The 18,205-nt window shown below is 42.7% G+C and overlaps 2 protein-coding genes across 12 annotated transcripts in view; one reads left to right on the top strand and one right to left on the bottom strand.

The window, feature by feature from the left end:
• The window catches only part of LOC307183208 (uncharacterized protein), a 466,052-nt gene that overhangs the window by 73,553 nt on the left and 374,294 nt on the right, over positions 1–18,205 (top strand). For 4 of the 10 annotated variants that reach the window (XR_013827412.1, XR_013827413.1, XR_013827414.1 and 1 more), the window contains 2 exons: positions 8,890–9,033; positions 9,711–16,578. The exons of 1 other annotated variant lie outside the window; for it this stretch is intronic. Coding sequence is in view for 5 of the 9 variants with exons in the window: in XM_079915401.1 (XP_079771527.1) it covers positions 8,890–8,987 (98 nt within the window). In the remaining 4 variants the exon portion in view is untranslated. Of the gene's footprint in view, positions 1–8,889; positions 9,034–9,710; positions 16,579–18,205 lie in introns of those variants that run through there. 5 more of the 10 variants (XR_013827411.1, XM_079915402.1, XM_079915404.1 and 2 more) reach the window with 2 other exon arrangements.
• Positions 1–18,205, bottom strand: part of LOC307183206 (metabotropic glutamate receptor 7-like) — a 582,198-nt gene that overhangs the window by 310,297 nt on the left and 253,696 nt on the right. The window lies entirely within an intron of this gene.

Below are 18,205 nucleotides of genomic sequence, written 5' to 3'. Positions count from 1 at the left end.
AGGGAGGCACTATTGCCCATTTTATGGATGAGGAATCTGAGGCTGAGAAGGCAAGGGACTTCACGTAACAAGTTTCTGTTGCAGCTGACATTTTAATCTTAAGTCTTTCTGTCCCCAGAGCCCATGCTCTTAACCATCCCACCAGTAACACTCAGGTCTTGGCGCAGACCCCGACCTTCTCTCAGGGCCTCAGTTTCACTCTTCTGGAAAATGGATGTGCGGTGGAGGAGTGAGCACCATACGCTCTTCAGCTCTGACTTGGGTGGCTTCAGGGGCTCCTCCAGTTAACTGTCAAAGCCTCACCCCATCTGGCCCAGATTCTAGGTGACACCCCTGGACTGGAGAGAGGGCAGGGCTTAGCACTGAGGGAGCGGAGCTGAAGGGGGATGCCTGGGGTATCCAGACCACTTCCTGCATTGTGTGGTGGGGAGGCTGAGGCCTGGAGAGGAGCAACAAGGGCCCAAGGCCACATACCCTGTAAGCTGTAGGGCCCCGTGGGATCCCAGGTCTCCTGGCCTGTTGGAAGGGCGGGGCTGGGAGTGGTGCCAGAGCTGGAGGTCACCTCCTCCTGGACCCCACCCACCAGCCTAGCTTCTTCCCTGGAGGTTGTGAGCCCCTACATCCTGGGAGGGTGCACGGGGCTGTTGGCCACCTCTTTAGGGCCATGCCCCTTCCCCGTCAGTCTGGGCCCGTAGTGTCAGTTGATCTCCTCCCTTTGGGACCCATTGGGGTGGAAACTCCCTGGCAACAACTGATGGATGGGTTAAGGCCTTGACATTGGCCTGGGGCCACAGCATGACCCTGGAGGGACCAGGCTAGGGCTGGGGGGCTTGGAGGGGAATTTAAGGGAGAAGAATTAGGGTCATAAATCTTGGAGCATCTGGGTTCTCTTCTCCTCGACCTTAATCTCTTACCAAACCTGCTCTCCGGCTGCTCATCCAAGTCTGAGGGTTGAGGGGGGTCCACCTGCCCATTCCCCTCTCCCTCCAACTGATGCCTCCCCCCCCCCCGAAATTGCACCCCCTATGGGGAAGAACAAGTTGCAGCCACTGCCGCTGGACAGAATTAAGAACTTGTGTGTCTAGACTACTGGATTTGGCCTCTGATTCATAACAGTAGGCAGGGCAGAGAGCTTCACTGCCTCAGTTTCCCCAGCCTTGGGTTTGAAATCCTCTCCTGGTGCCTGACTGCTCAGTCAGGAAGGAGTGCTAAGACCAAGAGGGATTTCACAGCTGCGGGACACATGGCCCTGTCCTCAGAAGCCCCATTCTGAGATAAGCAGCACAGTCCTGGCCTTGAGAGCCCTCAAACCCAGAGGTGAGGTCTTGAACTCAGGCTGGGTGTGTGCTGAGGCTCAGGTAGGGAGTGGGTGGTGCTGGGTGGCTGGTCTGTTTTCTGAAGCAAAGGCCGAGGCTGGGGAGAGGCCAGAAGAAGGGTGGAGGTTTGCCTGGGGGCCTGAGGAGCCGTCTGTGGTTGGGGGTGGGAGCCTGGAAGGGTCTGGCTTTCCCATAGTCCCGGGCAGCTGTAGCCTGAAGTTCTGGGGCCCTCCTAGCTCCCCAGGGAACCCGCTGCTGCCCGGCCCTGGGGACCCAGGCGTCCTGGCGGGTGAGGGCGGGTCTCCGGCAGGCGCCCTGCCAAGCCTCGCAGCCTGCTCACCAGGAATCTTGTTGCTGAGAGATGGAAGATCCAGGTCGGGCCTGCAGCTCATCTCTCCCCTCCGGGAGGAGGAGGGGCCCAAAGATTCCTTCCTGCACCTGCCCTCCCATCTGGGGCAGGGCCCTCCTCAGCAGTGGGTGGGGCTGGGGGGCCCAGGACAGGCCTCTAAGGCTCCGTCACATGTCCTGGAGCCTAGCCCAGCCAGCAGTGGGCACCGGGGCACTCTGGAGGCAGAATGAGCCTGGTGTGGCAGAGGAGAGGTGGGGGTAGGGTGCTGAGGCCACAGGGGGCCCTGCATAGGGGCCTAAGTCTGGCCCTGGCCCCCACTGGCTCCCCCAGGGCAGAGGGTGAAGAGTTGGTTCTCTTCCATTATGGGAGCGTGATTTTATTCCACGTGTCACGGAGTCTGAGATTAACTTGCTCACCAGTCTGTGACAAACCCCTCACACCCAACACACACATACACACACAGAGGCACAGAGACACACGGAGATCCTTGGTCTCACAAAGGCACCTTCCACAGACACACATAAGCATTTCCATGCTACAACGCATGGCAGACTCTCACATGCAGATGCACAAGCACACACCGAGATACAGTGTGTAAAGATACACCTAGATCTAGATCCACAGTCTCCAAAGCACAACGTTCTCCCACTCACACTAAGACCACACAGACAGAGATACAAACAGGCGGTCCAGGGGGCTGCTCGCAGCCCTACCTAGACATGCACAGATCAAGGATGCCCGGTGCCCCACAGGCACAGATACACGTAGACACACACAACCCCAGACACAGTCTTGTGGGCAAGCCTAGACCAACCGCCACACACACTGAGACAAAGGCCCAGATACATACAGAGACAGACAGGCACAGACACACAGCCGGCAGCACGCACACAAGCACAGGCGTGCACACCCGGACACAGACAAAGACAAATAAATGCCCAGAGGTTTTGCTGTGGACAAAATGTGAGGCGCACACACACATCTGGGCCTCCTGCTCGACCTCTCTACCTGGGGACTTGGTGATCTGGCACCCGTGGCCCCAGGGAGAACTCTGAGGAACCTTCTGCTCGGTCAGAGCCCCCCACCCTGGGCCCAGGGCCAGCCCCCACCTCTGGCTCCCGGCCCGTGGCCGAGGCCATGCAGCCACACCCTCAGCAGCGCCCTGACATCCTACCTTACCCTCCGCGTCGTGCACACTCACGGTCACACCGTCTCCTGCACGTGCTCACGACACCATCCACGCCCGCACACTTACGGTTTCTCCCTCACACCCCCCTCAGGTGTCCCCTCCTTGTTGTCTTTCTCAATCACTGTCCCCACCCCCTCACCCCGCAGACATGCACAACCTCCGGCACAGCCTTCGTGGCCCACACCCTCGCCTTCTCACGCAGACCCCCATGCACAAATAGAACGCACGGGCTCTCCGCCACAGACCCACAAGCCACGTACACGCGCTCCTTCACATACTTCCTCAGCACCGCTCTCACAGACTGATTCACAAATGCAGCACACTCACACACGCACACTCCCCCGCATACATCCCCACCGCCTTCTCACATGCGCGTGTGCGTGCACACACACACATACTTTCAGAGCCTCCCTCACACCATCACTTTCCTTCCTCTGTCTCTCACAAACACTCCCTCTGCCAAGAGCGTGGCTCTGCTGCAGAGCAGCCCCTGAAGTACTTGTCACTGTACTCCACCACGTCCTTGGCCTTCCTGGCCTCAGTGTCTTCCCTTCCACCTCCAGCCATGCATACTGTGGCCTTGTATTCTTTTGCCATTTCTCTGTTTAGTCAACAAGAATATAGAGAGTATTCATTTATTCATTCAACAAATGTTGACTGAGCACTGATTATGTGTTAAGCATTGGGGATACTATGATGACACAGGTCCTTCCCTCGTAGAGCTCTCAATTTTGTGTCCAGTTCGTTTGCTGCTTGTCTCATCTGACTAGAATGGAAGGTAACCCTTGATCTTGGATGTTGAGAGTTGTGTAGGAGTTCACAGGAGGAAAAGTAGGGGAAGGGTGTTCTAGGCAGAGGGCAAAGCATGTGCAGAGCCTACAAGTAAATCAAGGTACAGTAGGCTGGAAACTGAGGTGATGCTCAGAGACTAGAGGAGAAGCTGCAAAGAGGGAAGAAGCCAGATGTCACAGAGTTTAGATGCCATGCTCAGGGGTTTAGATTTTGTCTAATGGGCCACAAGGAGTCATGAGAAGTCTTTAGTGACAGGACAGGGTGAGGAAATGATGGTGGTCTGACCTAGAAGAGGTGAGTGGGAAGGAAAGGAGACTCATTTAGGCACAAGAACCAGTGGGGTTCCAGTTCCAGAGCTGTGACCTCAGGAAAGTCACACAACCTCTGTGACCTGGGTCCATCACATGAGGATGGGAGACAGTACCAGAGCCGGGCTTATGGTATATGCTCGATAAACAATAGCCATTATTGTCAGTTATTGGTAGGACATGGCAGGGCATCAGATGAGGAGGAGATTTTACTGAGCACCTACTGAGTGCTGGGTACTGCGCCAGGTGCTGGGGCCCAGAGGGGAGGTGGTCTGCGGCTTCAGGAAGCTCACACACCGTAACCACAGCTCACATGGACAACAGAGTGCGGGGTGTGCGGGTGGAGGCAAAGCACCTCGGAAGGTTAGAGGAGCATGAGGGCTCTGGGTGGCTCACGAAGGAGCTGGCATTGAGCCGGACCCTAAAGAGGCTGGTTGAACTTGGGCAGGCAGAGGTGGGAGAAGGAGCTTCGGGGAGAAGGAGCCCTGTGAACGACAGCCTGAGGGCAAGGGGTCTAATCCGGCTGTTGTGCGGGACACAGGAAGGGGGTGTCGTGGGATGGGATTATGGAGGCGAGACCTTGGTGGCCAGGCTAAGAGGGGGGGGTCAGCACGGGCTGAGCTGCACTCTAGAAATCCCATGTTTTGGTGGTAACATGGAATGTATCCATTAGAGACTCTGCTCCAGGCTCCGCCAGTAAGCCGTTGCCCTCTTCGACCTCAGTTTCCCCATCTGTGTGATGAGTTCAGTCTTGTTTAGGAGGGAGTTGCGGTATCATGTCCTGGGGCTGGCCTAGCCTACTTTGTTGGGCATCTTCTGGCCTGGGATTCTGGGTCTCAGCAGTGCTTCCTTCCTGAGCACCCTCAGCCAAAGAAAGGAGCAAAATGAGGGGTTCCCCAGATGCAGGTTTTGGGCGCTGCAAATGAGGGGCCAGGAGCTCCACACGGAAGGGTGGGGTCTTTGCCTGGATCTGACTCCAAGCCCCAGAGGGAAACCAGAAGAGAATGTCAAGGTCCCTCTTCCCTCTCGCCCTGACCCGTGTGGTGGCAGATGTGGGCCATGTGCCCAGTCCCTGGTCCCAGGGGGTATCAGGACTATTCTGCCCACTGACAGAGGAGCAGGGCTTGGGTTCAAGAATGTGGCCCAGGGCTTAGAGTCCCCTGGGGTTAAGGAGCCAGGAGGCCAATCTTAGGGTGGCAGAGCCAAGTAAACGCCCATGGGTAACAGGGTTCATTTATATTTGGTGTTGCCAGGAGTTGTGGTCTAAGGCAAGTCCTGGTGACACCCAAAAAAATAAAAAAAATAAGAAAAAAAATGCTGATTTTATAAAGACTGCTTTCTTCCATAGTTGACAAACTTATGATGGTACCGATGGTTGGATACTACTCTTAGAGATGAAAAAGGTCTTAAGGAATCTTCCATATTCCATTCACCAATCTATGTTCTTGTTCAAAGCAAAATTAATTCCTTTCAAAATTAACGTATTAGCTTAATAATTTTTAATCTTAAAATAATCTGTGAGAATGGGAATTTTGGGTAGGAAAAAGTGACAGAAGATGGGACAAAGAGAATTCATAGAAAGACAAAACAGAATTTTTTAAATGGTGGGTACGAACTTCTGTTTCCAACTATATCAGTTTACCTTAGAAAAACACACTAGAAAGGCCAGATAAATCATAAGCAACATTTGACTGTGAGCGTTAGAAAGCTACTGAGGTAGCCATGACCTAGAAAAGTAAAATAGAGAAAGAAACTCACTGAAGTGAGAACAATATTCTGCACATGCGTTTCTAGCCCAGTCATTTAGAAACTACTGATGAAGAGCAAAAGTCTGAGAAACCAAATGTGGCTACTAAGAGGTAGAAAAGCCAGTAGATCTTAGGACAATGTCATAGGACTAAGGAAACCAGAGTTGGAAGTGAGAAATAACAAGGCAGCTAGAATTTTAAGGACCAAAATCACAGAGAGAGTAAAGATTCAGAGAACGGAGCTGCATTCAGCAACAGTGTTCCCTTGCAGTATTTTCCATGTATAAAAGGTAGACAAGACAAGATGCTAAGAAGTCAAACAAAAGCTAACTGAAGTCAAAGCAAAGACTTAGTTGGCTCATAATGCTGAAGAGACAAAATTGGGGTTCAGAACCTATGAAAGATTTGTGGCCCAATGGAAAACTAATGATACGAATTAGGACACTGGAAGTCTCTACATATGTGTGTGTGTGTGTGTGTGTGTCTGTCTGTCTGTCTGTGTGTCTGTGTGTCTGTGTGTTAGGAAGGTTGATGCAACATCTACATTGAACCTTACAAAGAAGGAAAATGAGTATGAAGTTGGTCCAGGTGACTGAGGTGATCTTCCCCTACCTAAGAATAGGAAATTCTCTCCTCAAGAAATACAGTTGACCCTGGAACAATGTAGTATTTAGAGCCGCTGATTCCCTGTGCAGTCAAATATCCACATACAACTTTATGGTCGGCCCTTCTTATCTGTGGTTCTGAATCTGAGGATTCAACCAACCACAGCTCATGTAGTACTGTATTACTTATTGAAAAAAAAATCCATGTATAAGTGGATCTGTGCAGTTCAAACCCAGGTTGTCCAAAGGGCAACTGTAATGTCATTCAGATTCTCTACAACTTGTCATATCCCAAGTCTGGTATTCACTGAAGAACCACCAAGACTACCAAGAAAAGGAGAATTAGAATAAAAAACAAAACAGAATCAGAATCATAGATGACCTAAACATTAAATTTCATACATATTTTGGTAAATATTATCAAGGTCAAGAAAATAGATGACAAGGTGAAGAATTTAACTTGACAACTAGAAACTAGAAACTGATTGAAGTTGAACTGATAGAGTTAAAAATTATACGAAATTTAAAACTCGGTAGTGGATTGGACACAGGTAAAGAGAGGTAAGTGAACTGGAAGATAGAGTAGTAACAATATAAAGACTAAAGCACGGGAAACGAAAAGAATAAAAAGTACACATAAGCGCATTTGAGACATATGGGCCACAGTAAACATTTTTATCATATGTGTAAACTGGAGTCCAAAGAAAAAAGGAGAGAGAGATTGGGATGAAAACAATATTTCAGAAATATTAACAGCTGAGAGTTCTCTAAAACTAAAAGGAATATATGGAGCCTTAAATTCAACAAGCACTAAAAAAAAAGCAACAAGAACAAATACAAAGAAAACCACACCTAAGATCACCACAGTACAATTCATGAACAGCAAAGAAAAACATGACATCTTAAAAGCAGCCCAACGAAAAAGAGAGAGATTACTTTCAAAGGAACAATAGGATTAAGATTACAGTTTACTTCTCAGCGAAACTGAATGGATACTAGAAAATAATGGAATAACATTTTTAAGTGCTAAAGAAAAGAGCTGCCCATTGGGAATTCTAGAGGCAGAGAAATTGTTGTTTGGAAGGAGAGATGCAATAAGGAAATTTGCAGACAAACAAAATTTAGAAAATATTTTCTCATCAGAACTGACTGAATTAAATTATAAAGGGAGACCTGCAGGCAGAAGGAAGATTATCACAGATGAAAATAAGGACTTTATAAAGAATTATGTATAACAGAAAGGATAAATAAGTGGATAAACCTAAATAAAATCTAACAACACAAAAGGGTAATAATAAAATATATCAAAAATTAGAATGCATTAAAACAAATGGAAGAGGAAAATATAGTAAAAGAAATGTAAGATTTCAGCATTGCCTGAGAAGCAGTAAAACAGCTAATAAGTCATGGTACATGTGTAACTGCTACTTATATAAAAATAACAAGCTAATACAAGGCAAAACGGAATTTGAAGAAATCTCAAAGGAAGAAAGAAGAGCAAAAGGAACATAACAAGGTGGGACAAATAGTAAACAAGGAGTAAACGATCTGTAAGAAAATACATTAACTGTAAATACTCAAATGACAAGGATTATTGAAACAAACAAAAAACCTAATTCTATGCCACCTACAAGAGACAAGAGTCAGATTGAAAATGAAAGGATTCAACAATTATGTCATAACAACAATAAGTAAAATTGAAGAAGATTTTTTAATGTTAACATAGATTTGAAAGCAAAAAGTATCACTGGCAATAATGCAGGATAATAAAACCCACTGTTACTTTACAAGGAATATATTATAAATCTAAACTTCAATGCAATATATGAAGGGAAATTCCAAAAATCTAAGTAGAAATAGAAAAATCTGAATTACCTAGATCAGTAACATAGAACCACAACAATAAATCAGCAGATTATAGAAGATCTGAATACCATCATTAAAACTTTGGCCTAAATTTATATAAAACACTGCACCAACCATGATGGAATATATATATCCCGCAGAAATTTTTAGGTGCACATGGCACATTTATAAAATTGACTATATTCTGGTTATAAAACAAGACTCTGAATAAGCAAGAAATTTAAAACTATATAACCAATATTTTAGCAAATAGTTGGATATTAAAGACATACGTCTGATCATTATGTAGGTCAAAGATAAAGTTGCAATGGGAATTAGAATTTTATTAATTGAATGATAATGAAAACATGCCATAACAAAACCTGTGGGTTGCAAATAAAGCTGTGGTCATAGAGAAGTTTATGTATTCCAATTATACTCTCTAAATGTAAAAGGGAAAGGAATAAAGCAACTAGAAGATAACCTATCACCCTGAGGTAGGCAGCTCCTGAACTGTACCTGGTGGGGAAGGCAGGGCAGAACTTCAGGAGGCCAGCTGAGAGCACGGTGAACACCATGTCAGGAGCAGTCTCCAAGAAAGAGAATTTAATGTACAAAGGGATGACTAAAATATATTTAAGAGCTAGCACCCTGACCCTTCTTAAGGATGACTTACGTTGCTGGGGAAAAAATAAGAAGTGCTCGATGTAGCAGGTGAATAGCTTTATAATTCCCAGGAGAATCTTGGTACCAGGACCACACAATGAAGAACTTGGAGTCCCCATGGCTAATCCAGCAGAGAAAAAAGGAGGAACAGAGATGCGAGAGAAAATAAAGGGAACTCTTGGTGCAATTCGGTGCTGCTGCATGCCCAAGTCCAGGTATGTGCTCTGTATCTCCACATCTTAAATAAAAGCCACCATGTTCCTCAGTCTTTCAGGTACTTAGAATTTCTCTTTAGAACCTGAAAATGGGGTCAGGTTTCCGGTCTGCATTGCTAGAGTACAAAATAGAGGCAGGATGTTTGAAATAGTTCTCCATCTGGCAGAGGAGGCCTTGAAGCTGTGAGCCACTCGCTGCAAACCAGCAGGACATGAAGGATTCTTGAAGGATTCTCCCGTGGGGGCCCAAAGGGGTTAAATGAGCACTCTTTGACTTGTACTTGGTGGTCCCAGAACTTGACTTGGGCTTGGAGACTTCCAGGAAAAGTCTGCCTTCCATCTACTGGCTTGGGTTTCTTGGGCTCTCTGCTCCAGGCTAATCCCTTCAACCTGCTTTTTCCATTTCTGCCAATAATCCCCCTCTCCAGACCTTCCTAATGCTCTTCTGGGGCAGGGGGAAGACTTACTGAGGGCAATATTTATTTCTAGAGGGAGAGGTGACCACATGACTTCACACTGGTCGTCCCCTTGATTATTCAGTTTCTGTCTAGATTAGTCGTGGGTGTTTGTGCACCCCAGCCTCACCCGCAGGAGGCTTTAGAACACTGTCCTTATCTCAGCACTGAGCCTCTATCTAGCCTCCTTCCCTCTCTCTCCTTACCCATCTTTACCCACAGACTCGCAGGCTTTCTGGACCTCAGAGGAAGATAAGCACTTCACAGAACCTCTGCTACAGAACCAAACATATTGAAATGACTCTTTACGAAGATACTGAAACAACAGAAAAAGAATACATGATGATTGTTTCTCCTGAGGGTTCAGTTACCTAGGGGGCCTTTAGCAAACTTTGACTGATAAATCTAACCTTTCCTTCCTTGGCAATAGTTGATAACACTGTGAGGAAAACAAGTTAGAGAATGGAAAAACAATATTTGGATTTCAACGAAATAATAAAGATGCAGGGACTATCTTTGACTTTTGCAAGGTAAGAAGAGAGTTTACATTTTGATTATTTGATGGCAGGAATCGCTTTTACAACAGGGCCAGTCTGCATGATGCATTTAAAAATCAACCTTTTCAAATATAGCCATAACCCCCACAAGATTTCTTGATTTCTCTGGGGTCAGATAAACTGTCACATTTCACAGTGGTGCCCTGTACATGAAAATGATAAACATAACCTGGAAGCACGGCAGTGGCTAAAACTATGGAGCTGGCAGCCATTCGCTGAAAGGATTTTTTGCTTTTAATTCATTGCATAAAATGCTAATGTCCAAATTCAGGCAGGTAGCTCTTACCAACCATCAAGAGCTTCAACCCTGCTAACAGCTAAGTATGCACTTTTAAACCCTACTTTGACTGCTCCAGAAACTTACTGGGTTTCGTTAATGCCTCTGTTACTATTTCCTTTGTGTCGTTTTCTTTTTCTTTAAAAACACAGCTGTGTGATCTTGGGGAAGTTATATTATTTCCTTGAGACTTGGTTGCCTTCTCTGTGCATATCTGGGTATAATTTTAGTATTGCTCAATAGAATTTTTGGTGATAATGAAAATATTCTATATCTGTACCATGCAATGCAGTATTCAATAGCTACATGGAGCTAATAAACATCTTTGAAATATGGCAAATGCAACTGAGGAACTGAATTTTTAATCTTATTTTTAAATTTGTTTAAATATAAATAATGCCATGTGGCTAGCATCTGTTGACAGTACAGATCTACATAATATTTTAAGGACACTCTCCACTCAAAACCTCTACCATTCATTAACTCAACCTAAATATTTTTGCCCTCTGACAAACAAAAAATAATTTATGCTTCCCTTGAAATTTTCTGTCAAGACCTTTATCAGTTTGGGGACATTATATTCTTAAAATTGACTTTGCTTTATGAAACTTTAATAATGCTGGAGTTTCCTGCCCTTGGTAACACCTTTGTGTTGATGGGAAATATTGTGGATGATCAAGGACCATTTCAAGAGATCATGGAGAGAAACCTCCTTCTGGATTTAATTTCATTATGAGGATGTCAAAATGCTACATTACTTAAAATAAAACCCGTACCGTTTTTATGCTAAGTTATAGTCTACATGTAGATGGAAAAATGTTAAAAAGATTTTTAAAGAACTGCGCATCTGTTTTTGAAGCTGATTTGCCTCTTCAAGGCTTGCTAGCACTTTATCCATCTCAGTGCTATTTCACTTAGTAAACAAATGCAGTTGCCATAATTGCTGCATATGTGTCTGTGTTCCCTTCTAGGCTATATGTTTTTGAAATTAGATACAATATTTATATCACAGGCCCTATGTATAGCACAATACCCATTGCTAATTCAGATTGTGCTTAAAGATATGAGACAAAATTTAAGACTTTTATTATAGTCATAAACATCTAGCAAACCAACCAGAAAATAAATGCTAGTTTTCAGTTGGTTGGCCGAGAACAAAAAAGTGAAGAATACCTAATGCAAAACCATATCTCTAATAACTACTGTTGGATTTAGAGCACACACATGCTAAAAAATATCTTCTTATCAAAGATTTGAGGTTGGACCTGAAAAAATTATATCAGAAGTGAAAATAATCATGTGGTCTGACCAGCGTGGATCACACAAAGTAAGTGTATACTATGTATAAAGTAGATAACTACGAGGTCCTGCTGTATAGCACAGGCAACTATATTCAATACCTTGTAATAACCTATAATGGAAAAGGATCTGAAGAAGAAATACATATATCGGAATCACTTGGCTGTACACCTGAAACACAACATTGTCAATCAACTATACTTCAAGTAAAACAAAACAAAACAAAAAACTAAGTGTAAAGGGAAGTATAGTTTTATAAATTCACCTCTGATATCCAATGGACCAACTGAAAGACAACAGAAACTACAACTATCTAGGAGACAGGACATGGCCGGCAAACCAGGCCGTTACCCTCGGTAACGGTCATACCTGCCAAAAAATATACAGACTAGCCTGCATTCATGAATACATAGGAATTCTTCATTTATCTGGCATTGTTAGGCAATGAGGTATTGTATGTTAGGAGAAGTTTTTTTAAAATGACAAATTGAAGAGGAGTTATTTTAACCTTCACTCGGTAATGTTTTTCTAAAATTAAGAAATGTATCTACTGGTGTATCTAATGTTTCCTTGATAACTCGGGGTCATCAGTTCAATCAACATTTGCATGAATAATGCAAATGGAAACAAGACAGGCATGCTTACTGAAACTGAAAATGACATAGCAATGGCTGGAATAACTGATGAGAGAGCAAGAAAAAAGCAAAACTGAAAACAAACCGTGATCAGGAAACAATCAGTCAAGTTCTGACTTTCTGTACTTAGTTTCAAAAAGAGACACCACAAATCCCAGCGAGAGACTCCAGCATCATTAGCTGTCTTTCTGCTTTGTTTCCACCTTCCTTTCCTTTTCCTTCTACCCTAGATTGTTCCAGGAAGTGTTTATAGCTCCTTGCAAGACAAATTCTAATACTTGCTTTCTCTCACACAAACTTCACAATATGTCCATGTGGTAAATGGTGTGGAGGTAAAAGAGAATTCATCACAGGGACAGCTCCTACGAAAATAAAATTAGAAACTAGCTTCTAAACATGCAGAGAGAAGGGCGTGGTGTCAGGCACTAATTTCCTTGCGCATTCCTCTCCATTTCTAATAGACGTTCTTCTTTACCAAGATCCGTTTTTATTGGTGTCCTGTTCCAGACTGCTCCACTCCGCCCATCCTCATCCTGTAAAATACATTCACACTCTTTTGTGACCCTCCTTATTTGCCCATTAAAGAATCAATCATAGAACTGTCGGAATTAAATACAGAGTGAAATTAAAATACTGGAGTCACTTGGAGGGTTTAAGCAGCTCCACCAGAAAATACTGGGCATGGATTTAAAAGAGGCTGCGTGGGACTTGCTCTTGTCCAAGTTCTTTCTCAAGAAGTATCTGAAATAAGCCTAAATTCAGAGTTAATCAGACTGGCCTGCTTTCTCAGGTGGACTGGAATTCTGCTCTTTCCTCTCAACTCCCTGATGTCAGTGGTACTTTCCGGAGAGGAGGTGGACTTCTCTGCCTACTGCAGAAGCTCAGTTCCCCCAGGACCCACTCCCCATCTGAATCCCACACTGGAGGCCAGATGCCAGCCTTCCCAGAACATTCGTGGCCTCCTTTCAGTTTTTGACCTGCTCAGATTGAGTCCCTCTAGACTCTTTCTGGAAACCTGATCTTCAACCCCTTTCCCTGACCTCGATGGTTACCTTCCTACTTTAGGCCTCAGGTGCTTTAGCTATAAAATGATATAGTTGCCCTTAATTCTAAAGTCTTCTTTCTAAAGCTCTACAATGTGGTGGCTCCTTGAAAATGTTTCTCTTTGCTGGTTTTAATTTTGTAGAGAATTAAAACCCCAGCCACTCTAAAAGACAGTAAGTTACATTGGATAAGGAAAGTGTGCTTTTGTAGTTAGATTAACAGGGATGGAAGACGACTTAGTATGTTTTAAGATACTCATGATCCGTTCTCGCGAGAGTCGGGGAAGAAGGGGAAGAGAGTTAATAAAATACCAAACAATTGTGACAAATTAAGTTCACCAAGATGTAGGTGATTAGTTACTACTTGAATAAGCCACACAAATCCAATCCAAGTTTTCCTTTAGTTTTCTAAGAAGGATCCCAGTGAACTGAGTCCCATGTTCAGTGACTCCACGTTCAATGGCTTAGTCTTTAAAAACCGTTACGTTGCTGGAAGCAGAAATATTGCCCATCAGTCCTAATTGATGTTTAGCTATCACGCACATTTGAAATAAATTTATTACTTTGCCTGATCTCAGTGTAATACATTCCAAAGGGGCAAAGAGCACACGAAAAGTTATGGAGTCTCCATCTTCTACACTGAAGTGTGCAATAAATTACATATTATTTGGCCGTGAAATTCACAAGCCATAGAAACCACACCATTAGCAATGTATACAGTGGTAAACAGCAAGTAATGAGAATGATATAAAACCAAACAGACTGTGTAGGTTGGCACTGCTGCCAATAAAGCAATTATTAAATGCATTCATATGCATCTACGCTAGGTAAGCTCTTTAGGGCAATTGATACGAGTTCTACATACCTGTCAGGATATTATATGTAAAACTAACCTGAGGTTTCCCTGAATTATTAGCATATGCTATAGAAACTTAAATGAAAAAATAAAAAAATCCAGCAAGGGAAACTCAAAGATTCTTTGCTTTTTCACTTTACTGCATATACACGTCCATCTTAAACAATCTATATGCTTATATCCAACAAGAGAGCATTGTTTTGCAAGACTGTTTGGGTTCTATCAGCATGTAAAGGTCGGACAACTCAACTTTAGCAGAGTCAGCTTTCAGGTGAATAATTGTTTCTTTCAGGTTGCGAGCATTTGAATTCTCCAGAAATGTTTCCCAAAATATGAAAATTAAAAGAGTCCTAGGACACCGTCCTTTAGAAGTTTTATAGTATCAAGGTTTTTGAAGGAGGAGTATCCTTGTCGATTATCAACACAATGATTCCAAGCAGGTCAATTTTTGCTGAGAATATTATATAACAGAACCCACTTCACCTCCATTATACTGACAATGATCTTCCTTACTTCAACCTTGTGCTTCTTATAAAGTTGAAAATACTGAGCCAAGAACAGACAGTGACAATGCCAGAGACTCAGATGTACCTATAGGTGCCTTCAGACAACATCAGCCACCCAGGCTAAAGTCCTGGTTTAAAACATCCCAACATGAATGAATCTCAAAAACCATATGCTGAGCAAGTGAAGCCAGATCAGAAGGGCACCTACTGTATTATTCAACTTACATGAAATTGTAAACTGGGCAAAAGTCATCTCTAAAGATAAAAAACAGATCCGTGGTGGCCTTGGGGTGGGAGATGGGGATACTTTTGCAAAAGCCTAGGAGGAAACTTTCTAGGGTTTTAGAATTGTTATCTATCTTTATGGGGGTGCTAGTTATACAAATGTATACATTAATTAAAAGTCACTGAGCCGTTGACTAAAAATGTCTGCATTTTATTGTATGTAAATGATACCTTAATAAGGTTGATTACAAAATGAACCAAAACCAAAACAAAGCAGAAGAAAAACCTCTCAAGACCTTAAAGAAAATACACTGTTTTCTTCCAGGGTACCAGATTGGAAATGAGGCATTGGTCTGTTCTACCCTAAGATTATCCTTAGGATTATCTAGTCTATTTTAAAGCACTAGAGTCCCCTATCAGGAAAACTCACCCCACGTTTAATTACGTTGATTTCTTCTGTGCCTCTTCTCCCAGCACAGTGAAGCCATTCACGGAAGAAAAACCAGCTTTTTCCAACTTTGCATCACCATATATTATTTGCAAAGCTATTATTTATAGAATAAAATTTGGCTACACTTTGTAAAAATCTAGCTTTTTGAGGCTTACAAATCTTAACAGTTAACCTATTGCCTCCACTGGAATTTGGAAAAAAAATTATATTGAAAATGAATAGCTGAGAATTGACATTTTTGCTTTTTGTGATTTTCTCTTCCCCTAAGATAGAAGTGAGTAGGAATGAGAAACACATACATAAAGAAAAAAAATTATCTTGCTGCCTTTGCATGGTTATAATTTATAGGAGGCCCTTTTCAACAATAATCTATTATCAGAATCAATAAAATATAATCTCCATGAAGGCCAGGCCAGGATATTTGTCTCTTTTTCAGCAGATTGCAATACAAACCACATTCATGGATATGCTTCTTGATGATCTTTGTAATACTGGAACAGTTGCCCATTTCCTCATGCCTCTTCACCTTAACTTCAACCTGGTTTTTCACCAATGACCTCACATTTCCTTCTCTATCACTTGGTTGTGGGCCTCTTTTCCAACTCCAACTCCAACTCCCATTTCACTCTGGAACCAAAGGAAGACTCACACCTTCCTGCTTTTTAGTGATACCTCAAGATCATTTCCATATTGTGATCACCCTGAAGAATAGCCAGACAATTGTTATTTCAGAGCCATCTGACAGTTTGTAGCTCTAAAAATTAACTAAGGGCCAAATTTGTCAAAAATATCCTAGTTTAAGATTTTGGTAATACAGCAACAGTAATCGCGAAGTCACTTATGACAATCAGTGTGGGAAGCACCCTCCTTCAGGAAGATCCTTTGCCATACAATACTCTTTCCCTGTCGGGTAATAAGGAAGAATGGCCGTGGAAAGTAACCTTTTGTGGAAAGAAATACTTGGCTTCGAGAAGCCAAGCAGTTCATATCTTTTTCTTAAATTAGATTCCCCATTAATTACTTTATCCACAAAGAGGTAATTATCAGAGTTATGTAAGCAATTAAGGAGATACTACTCCACATTCTTTCAGCTTGTTGACCTTTCTCACTTTATTTCATGTGGCTATCTGAAACATCAGTGATTTACATGCCTTTTTTTTTTGACAGATTTCTGTGTGTGTGTGTGTCCCCATGATGAAAACATCATTAAAGTAAAATATCAGGAATACATTCTTAAGAAGCAGTCGACTTAAAGTCCTAGAAAAAATGAAAGCACTAATATTCATGGACAACTCTACACTCTGAAAGTTACTCCAAATTTTGTTGACCTCTCTTTTGTCTAGGAGTTTTTCAAATTTTCTACCATGATCATTTGTTAGTTTTATAATTACATAATAAAGGCATTACATCATACAATCTTTTGTTATCCATTGCAGTTTTAAAACTATTCCTTTCTTTGTCCTCAGCAGATATGTCATAGATTATTAGTACACAAGCAAAGACTTTCAATGTAACAGTACTTTATAGTGAGAAGAACTGTACTGAGCTATCTCTAGCCTAAGACAATGCACTAGGAAAGCACTAGGAATTCTTAAGCACTAGGAATACAGAGACGATCAAGGGGCAAGTTCCTTGCCTTCGAGTATACATGATCATTATAGCAAATGCTTAAATAGCACTTAGTATGTAACTCACCACAGCAGTCTTATTATCCTCCTTTTTAATAGGTGAGCAGAAGAAGCCACAGGGAAGTCATAGGGTAAAGCCAGAATTTGAACCTAGGTAGACTAGTACACTCTCCACGGCTTTAACTACTACATTTATATATATATATATATAAACTCCAAGTATTCCAAAGTTACAAAACACTTATCTACCAAAACTCAAAAAGGAGCACACAAACTTGCATAGAAAATAAACATGTAAAAGTTCATAAATAAACCACAATATAACCTGCTCCACATAATATACTGACTGCAGTGTCCTGGGCCTCTCCCATCCTTAGGTAGCTGGAAATTACAACAAAATAATACTTTTCACCTTTGGAAGCCACACCATCTCCCATACCAACCAACCAATTACTTCCTTAGAGAGAATAGGAAATTAACCTGAATATCATAAAAAATATATATATATATAGCATTACTGATGTAGAACCTTTGTTTAAAGACAATAACTTCAATAGCAGAGGGAACGTTACCATTGCAGGCTTCCGATAACCTCTATATTTCTCAGATTTCATGCTAAATCATAAAATGCCATATTGTGTCTGAAGCTATTTTTTCAATACTCCATTTTCTTAAATGGACTAGCAATGCCATAAATACTGAGGAACATTTTGGCTCCCAAATCCTAAAGCCATTCTGATTATGCCTGGGTGATCATGGGGACGTCATCGGAACTACCAGAGGACTGGCTGAAATACCAGTGTTCTGGCCAGCTTACAAATTAGAAATTATACAGAATCCAATTTTATTTTTTTGTTAAATAATTCCTATGAGGCTGTTGGGATGTCAATGTAAAGTCCTTTCATGTGTAATCTTTATCCATTAGATAGGGAACAGTGCCAATCCCCGTCATAAATACTTTCACAACCTGACGTTGAAAATCCACTGTAGGGCATAGGACCTGCAAATAGGAGGTGAATCACACACATCCACTCATTCAGACAATCCACAAATATCCATTTTTAAGTCTACTATATGCCAATAATGTACCGGCCTCTCAGATGCTAGACCATGCTAAATGCTGAAACAGACATACTCAGTTCGGGCCCTCCTGGAACTTATTACCTACAGAAGTGCCTTCATTGTAAATGGTCAGGTCTCAGCCAATGCTATTATCATCAGCAGGTGACCAAATGATACA

The sequence above is a fragment of the Stenella coeruleoalba genome (assembly GCF_951394435.1).
Source record: "Stenella coeruleoalba genome assembly, chromosome: 3".
Classification (NCBI taxonomy): Eukaryota; Metazoa; Chordata; class Mammalia; order Artiodactyla; family Delphinidae; genus Stenella; species Stenella coeruleoalba.
Note: the sequence above shows the minus strand (reverse complement) of the source record. Positions and strands in the feature narration are given on the sequence as shown.